At 32.9% G+C, this 12,554-nt stretch overlaps 1 protein-coding gene across 2 annotated transcripts in view; it reads right to left on the minus strand.

The window, feature by feature from the left end:
• kz (putative ATP-dependent RNA helicase kurz) overlaps positions 1-12,554 on the minus strand; it is a 304,771-nt gene that overhangs the window by 141,407 nt on the left and 150,810 nt on the right. For both annotated transcript variants that reach the window (XM_090413301.1, XM_090413300.1), the window contains exon 13: positions 10,819-10,943. In XM_090413301.1, coding sequence (XP_090269427.1) covers positions 10,819-10,943 — 125 coding nt within the window. The remainder of the gene's footprint in view (positions 1-10,818; positions 10,944-12,554) is intronic.

Consider the following 12,554-nt stretch of genomic DNA (forward strand, 5'->3'; position numbering starts at 1 on the left):
TTTTGATGTTAATATCACTGGTGGTAATGTTGTCTAATTGAACGGTAGCTGACTGATTCCAATACAGATTTGTTATTAGTCTTATGTCTTGTTCGTCTAGCCTTATTTGTTAAAGGATTTCTATTAAGTTGGTGTGTCTGACTTTGTCGAATGCTTTTTCAAAATCTATGAAACACATAAAGACAGATTTCTGTTTTTCTATGCAATTTTGTATCAATATTTGGGAACCTGGCAGAGAACACTAGTTTTGCTAATCTTTCATCTCTCCCATTCTATTTAAGTGACCATACCACCTGAGATTAACTCTGCTCACATAGTCCTGAATGCTAACAATATCAAGTTCTTTCCTAACATTCTCTTTTTTAATATGATACTGCCATTGATGCTATTTGTTAATGCCCCTCATCTTTCTCAGGACTCTCATATCTGCAATATATAGTCTTTGGTCAAGCATTTTACTTCTGACCCAGTTCTCAGATCCATAAGTTAAAATTGGCTTGAATACTATCTTGTAGACAGCAAATTTAGTGTTTTGACTAATTTCTCTTTTATTCTATATAAATTTATTCCTTTGATTTCCTATACCAGCTTTTTTGATCCTATTGTCTATTTCCATATTTAATTTACCATCTTCACTAAAAGTTGTGCCTAAGTAGCTGAAATATTTTACTTGTTCTATGGGTTCTCCATTCGCAATGCAGTTCATATTTTCAATGTTTCTGCCTATGTTCATTGTTTTTGTCTTTTTAATGCTGACCATCATACCATATCTATTACAACAGTTAATCGCTTTAGTCAGGAAATATTGCAGACTTGTAAAGTGAATTAGATTTAGAAGTATAACATCATCCGCATAAAGCAAAGAGCTGAGATTAACATCTCCAATTTTGATATCCGGTTTAATGCTACTTTCCTTCATAATGTGATCCATATAGATAATGAATAACAGAGGAGATAATGTACATCCTTGTCTGACACCAGATTTAACATTAAACCACCTTCTTGTACTTCCTTCAAATCTAACTACTGACTTACTACTCAAATAAAGACTAAGTATTGCTTGATATAATGCCCCATTAACACCATATAAATGTAGCATTTTGAATAGCTTTTCTCTTGGCACTTTGTCATATGCCTTTTCCAGACCTCATCATCATCATCAAATTCCTGCCATGTACCCTCAAGGGATGTACACGATAATAGTACTACACGAAAAATTTACACCATTACTAAATTCCTATCTACAATTTTCCCCCAAATCAGTCTGTTACTTGTCAAGACTCCAACATTATAAAATATAATATTTCTATCATCCAAGGCACTTTGTACCACATCAATCCACCTATATCTTGGTCTTCCTCTGGGTCGTTTTCCTGCCAACCTGTAAGAGAACACTTGTTTTGTTAATCTTTCCTCGTCCATTCTGTTTAAGTGACCATACTACCTGAGATTAGCTCTGCTAACACATTCCTGGATGATGACAATAAGTTTTTTTCTAATGTCCTTGTTTTTAATATGATATTGCCATTGATGCCATCTGTTCACGCCTATAATCTTTCTCAGGATTCTCATATCTGCGGTCTCTAGTCTTTGGTCAAGTGTTTTACTTCTGACCCAGCTCTCAGATCCATAAGTTAAAACTGGTTTGAACACTGTCTTGTATATAGCTAATTTAGTGTTCCGACTAATTTCTCTCTTATTCCATATGAATTTATTCAATTGATTTTCCACCATACCAGCTTTGCTGATTCTGTTGTCCACTTCCATATTTAATTTACCATCTTCACTAAAAATCGTGCCTAAGTAGCTGAAATGTTTTACTTGTTCCACAGGTTCTCCATTCAAAACACAGTTAATGACATTTTCAATAATTCTACCTATATTAATTGTCTCTGTCTTTTTATTGCTGACCTTCAATACCATATCTATTACAACAGTTATTCAATTCAGTCAGTGAATCTTGCAGACTTGTAGTGGATTTATTTAGAAGTATAACATCGTCTGCATAAAGCAAAGAGCTGACATTAATATCTCCAATTTTGATATCATGTTTAATACCACACTCCTTCATAATGTGATTCATATAGATAATGAATAACAGAGGGGATAATGTACATCCTTGTCTCACATCAGATTTAACATTACACCATCTTCCTGTACTTCCTTCAATTCTAACTGCTGACTTACAACTCAAATAAAGACTAAGTATTGCTTGATATAATGCCCCAATGACACCATATAACTGAAGCGTATTGAATAGCGTCTATTTTGGCACCTTGTCATATGCCATTTTCAAATCGACAAAACTTAAATACAGATCTCTGTTATATTTCCATGATTTCTCGACTATTTGTTGTAAAGTGAAGATTTGATCCTGACAGCCTCTATTTGGCCTGAATCCAGCTTGTTCTTCACCAAGCTTTTCTTCCACAATTCTTCTCAACCGTTTCTCAAGTATACTTGCATAGATCTTGCCAGGAACACTCAGTATGGAAATACCTCAGTAATTCTCACATTCAGTTTTATTTCCCTTTTTATATATGGATACTATGAGAGCTCTACTCCAATCATCGGGAATTCGTCCCTCTGTCCAGGCTTTCTGAACTATGCAGTGCAGCCACTGTAAGACTTTTATAACACCATACTTCAGCATCTACTCCTGCTGCCTTTCCACATTTCAAGCCTCTGATGGCTTTTTCTACTTCAAGTTTGGATATGTATTCCTGACTGCATGCCTGGTCAGTGTTTTTTACCACTGTGCTGTCATCACTGCTTGTTACATTTAGCAGTTTTTCAAAGTAATTACTCCATACTTCAAGGATATCTTTTTCTCCTGTTTTTATGTCACCTTTATCATCTCTAACTCCTTTTACAGCACTCTTTCCTCCATTCCTAAGCTTCTTCAACAACCTCCAGAATATTTTGCCACCTTCTTGATATTTATTTTCTATATTCTTGCCAAAGTCCTCCCATGACTTTTGTTTAGCTAGTTTTACACACTGTTTAGCTTTCTTACATTTGTCTCTGTATTCTGTAAGAGTAAAAGCTGACTTATTTGCCAGGAACTTTTGATATGCATTGTTCTTTTCCTTCACTGCCTCTTTAACTTCCTGTGTCCACCATGGAGTTCTAATTTTTCTATCCTTACAGACAACTTCACCACATGCCTCTCTAGCTGAATCAATCAGGGTTTTCTTCAAGGCTTGCCACTGAATCTCTAAGGTTTAGTTCCTGTTCTCAAATTCTTTCATTTTTTCTTCAATAATCTTTGTGTATTTTAGTCTACAGTTCACATCTGAGAGGTGCTCAACTTTTATTCGCTTTAAAACTTTTTAACAAGTTATTCTTTTCAACATGAAATTCAATTTTATCTTGCTCAAGACTAAATAGTGATCACTTCCAATTTTAAATCCTCTGTACACTCTGGTGTCCTGTACCAGGGAGAAAACATCACTATCAACAATAACATAGTCAATGAGACTTTTCTTATTCCTTGCCTCTTCTCTCAATGTGAATTTGTGCACATTTTTATGTTGGAACATGGTGTTAGTAATAACAAGTTCATGTCCTGAGCAGAAATCCAGCAGATATTTGCCATTAATATTAGCTTTGTTACAGGAGAGTTAAATTATTATGATTGAACACATAACACGGATGTCATTAAGGAAAAAATTGTATCTACTAAAATAAATATAAACATATTTTACACTAACTTTACAAATACATAATAAAATAAAATGTAAAAAGCCATGCTATGTGTAAGTAGCTCAACATAAGTCGTGGGAACTATGAAAAGGATAAAGAAGATAAATATTAAGAGCACCAAAATGTTCTTAATGCTACTGAAAAAACTTAAAAACTGAGTAAAGTAATCAGAGATGACAAAGAACACAGCAAAGTCTGGAGTAATTATTAGTTGAAAAACTGTTAAATGAGATAAAAGGTAGACATTTAAGGGGGGAAAAAAATAGAAAGGGAGAGAGAGTAAACGAGATAAAGAAAGAAATCCATCTGAGAGGCATATCAATACTTGCATAGAAAAAGTCACCAGAAACCTGAAATTTGGAAAGACAGTTAGAATAGATGATATTCAAGAAAATGCTCAAGTGCTATTTATCCCACAAATAGAAATGCTACTTGTGGGATGAAAACTAAGTTTCCAGGAAGAAAATGCAATCTTAATAGAAGACTGGTTAACTCATATTAAGGTGATAAGTTCTTATAAAGATTCTGTGTGTCCTAGACAGGAATTCAAGCCCAGGTCTCCTTAAAAAAGTGTAACTATTGATACTGATGCGTTAAAGAGGCTCCATATATTTTAATTACCTAAATTTTATTTAAAATAGGGGGATAAATAATTTACTGGATAGTGTTATTGAGAGTATTGCATTGTATTAATATTGCATATATATATATATATATATATATGTGTGTGTGTGTGTGTGTGTGTGTGCAGGGATTGGAAAAATTTTGTGCCAGTTCACCAGTCAGATGTCAACTTGGCACTTTCAAATTATATCATAGTCACAAGTTTAATCTTTTTAAAAACTTTTTAAATTTAAAAAAGCTTTTGTTAAAGCTACGGTAATTTTTACTTCGTAAAATAACCACCAGTGTTGAAGTAAACATGTTAACTACTTACAGTGTTTATCAGTCAGGAAAAAAATGTATGCATCTTATAGACGATATAAGACCATTTATTATTATTATATTCTTTGTTTTTATTAAGGATAATATTTTTTACTATATTTTCACTTCTAATATTTATAGAAAAAATCTAGCAATTTCTTCTCTGCCATTATAAACAAATGTTAAAAATCTTCAGTATCATTAAAACTCTGAAAAAAATCCTTAGGTCTATACGTATAACTACATTATGTGTGCTTCTAAATTTTGACTGGATTGTCACCAGATGAACAGAGCCACTGATTTCATATGACATGGTGGCAACTCATAAAACAATCAAGAATCATCTGTAACATTTTTATACACATATATTCACAAGAATATAGCAATTTTATTACTGCAACTTTATTTTTTAATTTTATTTCAACCAGAAACTAACTGGTCATCATCAGTGCATCAGCATAATCACAAGGTGAAGATACAACAAAGTTTTAATTGTGATTATGCTGATGCACTGATGATTACCAGTTAGCTTCTTGTTGAAATTAAAATTACCATATTCTTGTGAATATGTGTGTATAATAAATGTTATAATGGAACAAGTTCCATTAAAAATTCGTCAAGAAACATTTAGGTTAGAATCAATATAAAAAAATTTCTTTCTCAACTTTTCAGGTTTTAATATCCATAATTAACAGTCAAATTCTGTATACTTGATCACTGGGTAAGAAATAAGCTAATTACTGCTGTCTGCTGCATATATATTTTCAGCTGCAGGTTCACGTTGTTTTTTTTTTTCTTTGTTTGTTTTTTCATTAGTCACAAGGAATAAATCTGTCTTACAGAGTTGTTTATATAATGTTTTCTAAATTTTTTTTCTCATTTTTATTTCCTTTTCTTCATTTTTGATTTAAGCCAAATATTGATTGCAATAGAATATTAAGTATAATTCTTTTACAAATCAAACTGCTTCTGATTTTTTTTTAACTTTATCAAATGGTTTTTTACAGTCTAAGAACCAAAAATAGGTTACTAAATTAAATGCTAATATTTTTTTTCATATGTGATTTTAAATAAAACACATCACATGTAGAGCATTCTTTTCTAAATTGATTTTGACATTCTAATATAATTTTTTACTATATTCTTTTCATTTTTTATTCAATATTCTACTATTTATTTTGTAATATGTATTCATTAAACTAATTCCATTATAGTTAGTTTCCTTTATTAATTTTTTTTTTTTAATATTGAAACTCTTAAAGTTGTCTACCATTCTGTTTCACAGAATATGCATATTTCTATATATTTTATTAAAAATGTTAATAATTTATAGTAAATTTTTCAATTCTATCTTCTCCAAACGATTTTCTTAAATAACATTTATAGTAGGATTTTGCACACATTCCTCTTCTGTAATATGTTCTTCCCACTTCAGGTGGGTAGTAAGGCTTATTTTCACATTCAACAATATACCAATTTCAAGATTTTTTTGGTAAAATTTTCATGTAAAACTAATACTTGTGACCATCTTCATGGTGTAACTATACTTTTAGAAATTTAAAAATATAAACAATTATAGAATTTTTCTTAATTATTGGTGAATTACACAAGTGGAAAAAAAAAATCGTTTCCCTTCTAACATATTTGATTTCCTTAGAAAGCATACTTAGAAAGCTTAGAAAGCATTGTGAATGGGGAACATGTGGAACAAGTAAAACATTTCGGCTACTTAGGCACGATTTTTACTGAAGATGGTAAATTAAATATGGAAATAGACAACAGAATCGACAAAGCTGGTATGGAAGGCAGTCAACTGAATAAATTCATATGGAATAAGACAGAAATTAGTCAGAACACTAAATTAGCTGTATACAAGACAATGTTCAAACCAGTTTTAACTTATGGATCTGAGAGCTGGGTCAGAAGTAAAACACTTGACCAAAGACTAGAGATCGCAGATATGAGAGTCCAGAGAAAGATTAGAGGTGTGAGCAGATGGCATCAATGGCAATATCATATTAAAAATGAGGATATTAGGAAAGAACTTGATATTGTCAGCATCCAGGAATGTGTTAGCAGAGCTAATCTCAGGTGGTATGGTCACTTAAACAGAATGGGTGAGGAAAGATTGGCAAAACAAGTGTTCTCTGCCAGGTTGGCAGAAAATCGACCCAGAGGAAGACCAAGATATAGGTGGATTGATACGATGCAATGTGCCTTAGACGATAGAAATATAAGATCTGATAATGATAATATTGGAGTCTTGACAAGTAACAGACTGATTTGGAGTAAAATTTTATATAGGAAGTTAGTAATGATGTAAATTTTTCATGTAGTACATGTCAGGAATTTGATGATGATGATAGAAAGCATACTTTCTATGCAATATGCATAAATAATGCAAAATAATCCATAAATTCTTTTAAATCTAATTTATCATTTATATTTATACTTTCCTTTTATTTTGTATTCACTACATCCTGCTCCAAGGATGAGTATCAAATGACATAATCCCTATCATGTCAAGCATGAACATGTTCAAATGATTTTTAAGTTCTTTTATTATTATATATGCTTGATATCACTTTACTGTTATTATGCCTTCGACATCATTTTGTGTTGTTAAAGTTTTTCAGTATGACCTCTCTCTCTCTCTCTCTCCCCTCCTTCTTCCACAAAGGTTTATATTTATACTTCCTTTTATTTCAGTATTCATACTTACTTCATATTTTGATATCTTATAAGCATTAAACTTTAGTTTATGTATATACAGGCAAATTCACACATGTGGAATACTAAATGCAAGAGGAAGCAAACAAGATGGAATGGCATAGCAGATAATGGCACAACCTAGAAAGAAGAATTGAGGTGTCACACTGCAAGACAGTGATGTGAAAGAGGTGAGAAAGAAGCATGGGAAATATATATATATAAAGAGGACCATGGCACGATGTTGGAAATTCTGAAGCTATGGTGAATGCTTCACCATACTATATAGGAGTTGGAGACTAAAAAAGCACTTTACAAATAGTAGGAAAAGTTATGCAACACATAAAAAGAAAATGAAGGTTTTGAGAGAGCAGAAATGGATGAAAAAAGCTGTGATATTATAAGGAGATTCCATGATTAAAGGTGTGTGGAGAAAATAAGCATGAAAGTATGTTTTTCCAGGAGCAAAAACTCATGCTATAATTGATGCTATACATAAACAAGTAGAATAAGCCGATGACATAACTGTGTTGGTCAAAACAAATAACTTGAAAGGAGATAAGTACAGTATGAGAGAAGTTATGAAAGACTTATTGAGTAAAGTAAAAAAATAACCGGTGCTTAAGGGTCAAAGCTGTATAACTGAGAGGAGACCTCCGAATAGCCTCTAAAGGAATGCGGAGAAGCGACCAGGGCTTCTGATCTAATGTCCAATCCTCACCTTCTCGTGGTGCACCCTGTTGGGTATCTAACTGGATACTGAACAAATGAGGATGGGTTGGCAATTTGAGATTTAGTCAACCAAATTGTATTCTTATTGGCTTAAACCAACATACAAAATGCTGGTACAACATGGCAAAATTTCATTTCGGCTGGAGCGTCGCCCGGTTAAATAAGGCCCCCCCCGTTGTTTCCACCAGGGAACCAGGGCGAACAGTGAAAAGTCAGGTACTGGAACAAATCTGAAAGCACACCCCAATTCAACATCACCAGAGTTAAAGATCAGTACTATCAACATAAGAAGCCTGAATGGCAAAGAAATGGAGTTAGCTGAGGAATTAGATAAGTACCAGATCGACATAATAGGGGTGACTGAAACAAAAAAGACAAAAATTGGTGAGATCTTTCTGAGCAATAAATAGAAAATGTTATATTCAGGCAATGAAGAATTGAAGGAAGTACAGGAAGATGGTTTAATGTTAAATCTGGTGTGAGACAAGGATGTACATTATCCCCTCTGTTATTCATTATCTATATGGATCACATTATGAAGAAAGTGGTATTAAACATGATATCAAAATTGGAGATGTTAATGTCAGCTCTTTGCTTTATGCACATGATGTTATACTTCTAAATAAATCCGCTACAAGTCCTCAAGATTCCCTGACTAAATTGAATAACTGTTGTAATAGATATGGTATGAAGGTCAGCATTGAAATGTCAACTGTGTTGTGAATGGAGAACATGTGGAACAAGTAAAACATTTCAGCTGCTTAGGCACGATTTTTAGTGAAGATGGTAAATTAAATGTAAAAATAGACAACAGAATCAGCAAAGCTGGTATGGTGGGAAGCCAATTAAATAAATTCATATGGAATAAGAGAGAAATTAGTCGGAACACTAAATTAGCTGTATACAAGACCATATTCAAACCAGTTTTAACTTATGGATCTGAGAGCTGGGTCAGAAGTAAAACACTTAACCAAAGACTAGAGACTGCAGATATGAGAGTCCTGAGAAAGATTAGAGGCGTGAACAGATGGCATCAATGCCAATATCATATTAAAAATGAGGATATCAATAAAGAACTTGACATTGTCATCATTCAGGAATGCATTAGCAGAGCTAATCTCAGGTGGTATGGTCACTTAAACAGAATGGGCGAGGAAAGATTAGCAAAACAAGTGTTCTCTGTCAGGTTGGCAGGAAAACGACCCAGAGGAAGACCAAGATATAGGTGGATTGATACGGTACAAAGTGCTGTAGACAATAGAAATAAAAGATCTGATAATATTGGAGTCTTCACAAGTAACAGACTGATTTGGAGGAAAATTGTAGATAGGAAGTTAGTAATGATGTAATTTTTTTCATGTAGTACTATCATATCCTGTACACCCCTTGAGGGTACATGGCAGGAATTTGATGATGATGATAATGATGTAAAAAAATAAGAGAAAAAGAGTCAAGACTGTCAGTCTCTTTCAGCAGTATGACAAAAGAAAGCTGAGGTGGAGAATGGGGATTTCAAAGAATTCAGTTATAGTGGTGTAGGAGAAATGAAGTGCAGAATGGTGAAAATTTGTATTTGTAGGATTGATTGCACATGAATGGAGAAATTGTTATTCAGTAAAAGAATGAATGTAAATAGTCAGCAAAACTAATGTAGTTAAGTAGCTGCATGAGTGTAGGGATATATACATTATAACAGATTGAAATTGTGGGTGCATTAAGGGAATCATGAAACGAAAATAGTATGTTAAGGATGAACCTTAGGAAAGATTGGACTAGTTTTATCAAGGAAAAAAAAGTGTGTACTGCAGAAACATGATGAGAGAATTGGTTTAGAATTTGGTCTAATTTCCTGTTTGAACTGGTTACATTTTAAGAGTTACCTGAATGCTCATTATCCTAGTGATCAGCTGTCATGCTAGAAGCATCAGGAATAAAAGCAAGGAATTCTTAGCACTGGTAGTACATTAGTGAGATTAAAAATTACTAGCATCACTGAGATCTACTAGGTAGATTAGAATACTGTTATGTGAATAGAATGCGACTCATTCAATGTATTCAGGGAGGGCAGACAAGATAGGAAGAGTGTGAATATTGCTAATGACTGCAGAGAAATTAAATCCAACCACAGCAGAAATTTCCATAAAGAATACTAAAAGCAATGAGCTAGAGGCTATCTGAAATGAGATTAACAGGACAAAATACACAACTGGATAGCAATTAACCATAAGCATCTGAAGAGGACTGTGAACAGTAATAAACAGATAAATCTTACAAATACATAGAGGACTATCATTATAGGTGATGTCAACTATTGGAATATAAACTGGATGGAAGATAAAGATTAGCTTGCAAAATGAGAGAAAAGGAATTTATTAAGTTACTGAGGGACAACCTCCTTAACCAGCATGTGATGGATGAGATCCATAGTGCAAGAATACCAGATCTGATAACAGCACCTGAGAATCTATAGATAAATGAGGTGGCTGTTTCGAATTAATTTATGAAGTCAGATTATTCTGCTTTGTAAATTGTCACCTGATTTTTTTTCTTTATGTACTGTACATCTAATGTTTCACATAGCATACTTCACCAATTTTTTCTTTTCATATACTACTTTCTATACCATTTCTAATCCTATATTAATAATGTAAACTTAATCATGTAGTGGAAACCACAATGAGTGACATATCTTAATAAAGTTTTATACCAATAACAATAATTTCAAGTTTAAATATTTTCTAGTTTCACCTGTAACAATGTCCTGCTCCAGTTCGGCCAGCACGTCCAGCTCTCTGATTGGCAGAGGCCTTTGAGGTCCATGTAATGATAAAAGCAGAAATCCCAGTAATTTTATCATAAACTCTTCTTTTAACCTGAAGCACAAAAATATATAAATAAGTAAATATATATAAATTTAAATATATAAATAAATAAAAATAACCAAAATAAGCAGTATATACATTTTTTTTTTCTTCTAAATCATATCACTTAGCTGAACAGCATCACAAAAAAAAAAAAAAAATGAAATATATACTCTCAAATCACAAAATATCTCAAATATAAGTCACAGCAACTATACAATTATATAACTAACCAAGAGACCTAGATTCGAAATTTAGTTCATTATATAAAAGCTCTATCTCTTCATCCACTGTAGTAGTAGTAACACTGTACACCATGTTACATATAGCTGGTTGATATATCTTAGTGATATGAGAACTCATTAAATGAACAATCTCATCAGCTTCTGACACAAGGGTACCATCTGCATTCAGTAAAATTATTCTTTCACAATAATTCTTTCTTTTACTTGCAGCATAATGATAAAATTCTTTTGGATTTTCTTTAGCTAGAAAAGACAATTTCTTTTCATAATGATCTAGCTTTCTGCACAAAATAATAACTTTTCTGGCTTGCACATTATACAGTTAATAACTCTTCTCACTCTTATTCTCATGATATTCCTTCAACATCAATTTCTTCTTATGGATCTCTCTTGTTTAATAAGGTTGCACATCCATTTCATCCCATCCTATTTGTTCTTTGAACTAGAGATACATTCCGATACTGCCTCATTTATGCACTTTTTCAAAGATTGCTGTACATTACTGATATCTCTTCTATTCAGTAACTGATAACATGAGACAAAGATAGTATTCTCCTGAGCTGATCATAATTTCCAGATCATAATTATATAGATAGATCATAATTTTCATCTATATAATTAACTACTTTCCAAGAATTATATATCATTTGTGTGCAATTCTTTAGAAATTACATATTTTCCAATGACTTTAAAGCTATAACAACATAAACTTATGGGATATGCTTTTTTTCCCCTTTGATGCTGCATTACTTCTAATTTAGATTGTAATTCTCAAATTTTTCACTGGTACCCCCTCCCCTATGATGCTGTCTTAATAGCCAATCCCCTTCTTTTAATTATTATTATTTATACAGATACTTCATGGAGTCAAAAGACTGACTGTGGGAGACCCACACTATCCTATCCACTAACACAATAACTATACATCTTAAACTTATGTACTGTTGGGGTGCTCACAAACAACCTCTAGCAATCTATTCCACTCATTCACCACTCTCCAAGTAAAAAACCTAGTCTGCACATCCTTACTAACCATGTTCTTAGACAACTTCCCAGTGTAACCCCCCCCCCCTACTCCGCATGTATTGAAAAAATTCTTTTGTGTCAATCTTATAGAATCCCTTTTGTAACTTTCTATAATAAGTTTCTATAATATCCCCTCTCCTCTGCCAGTCAGTTAAACTCTGCAAGCAACCCACACATCTTCAATCTATCCTCATAGGGAATATTCCACAGATCTGTAACCAGCTTGGTCACTCAACTCTGAATCCTCTCCACCATCTCCCAATCCCCAAGAAATGCAGGTGATCAAATCTTTGCACAATAGTCAACATGTGGCTGAATCATAGCCTTATAAAGAGGGATAATAACCTCCCTA

Source organism: Typopeltis vanoorti, chromosome 24, assembly GCF_054136105.1.
Source record: "Typopeltis vanoorti isolate ZY-2024b chromosome 24, IOZ_Tvanoo_1.0, whole genome shotgun sequence".
NCBI classification, from domain to species: domain Eukaryota; kingdom Metazoa; phylum Arthropoda; class Arachnida; order Uropygi; family Thelyphonidae; genus Typopeltis; species Typopeltis vanoorti.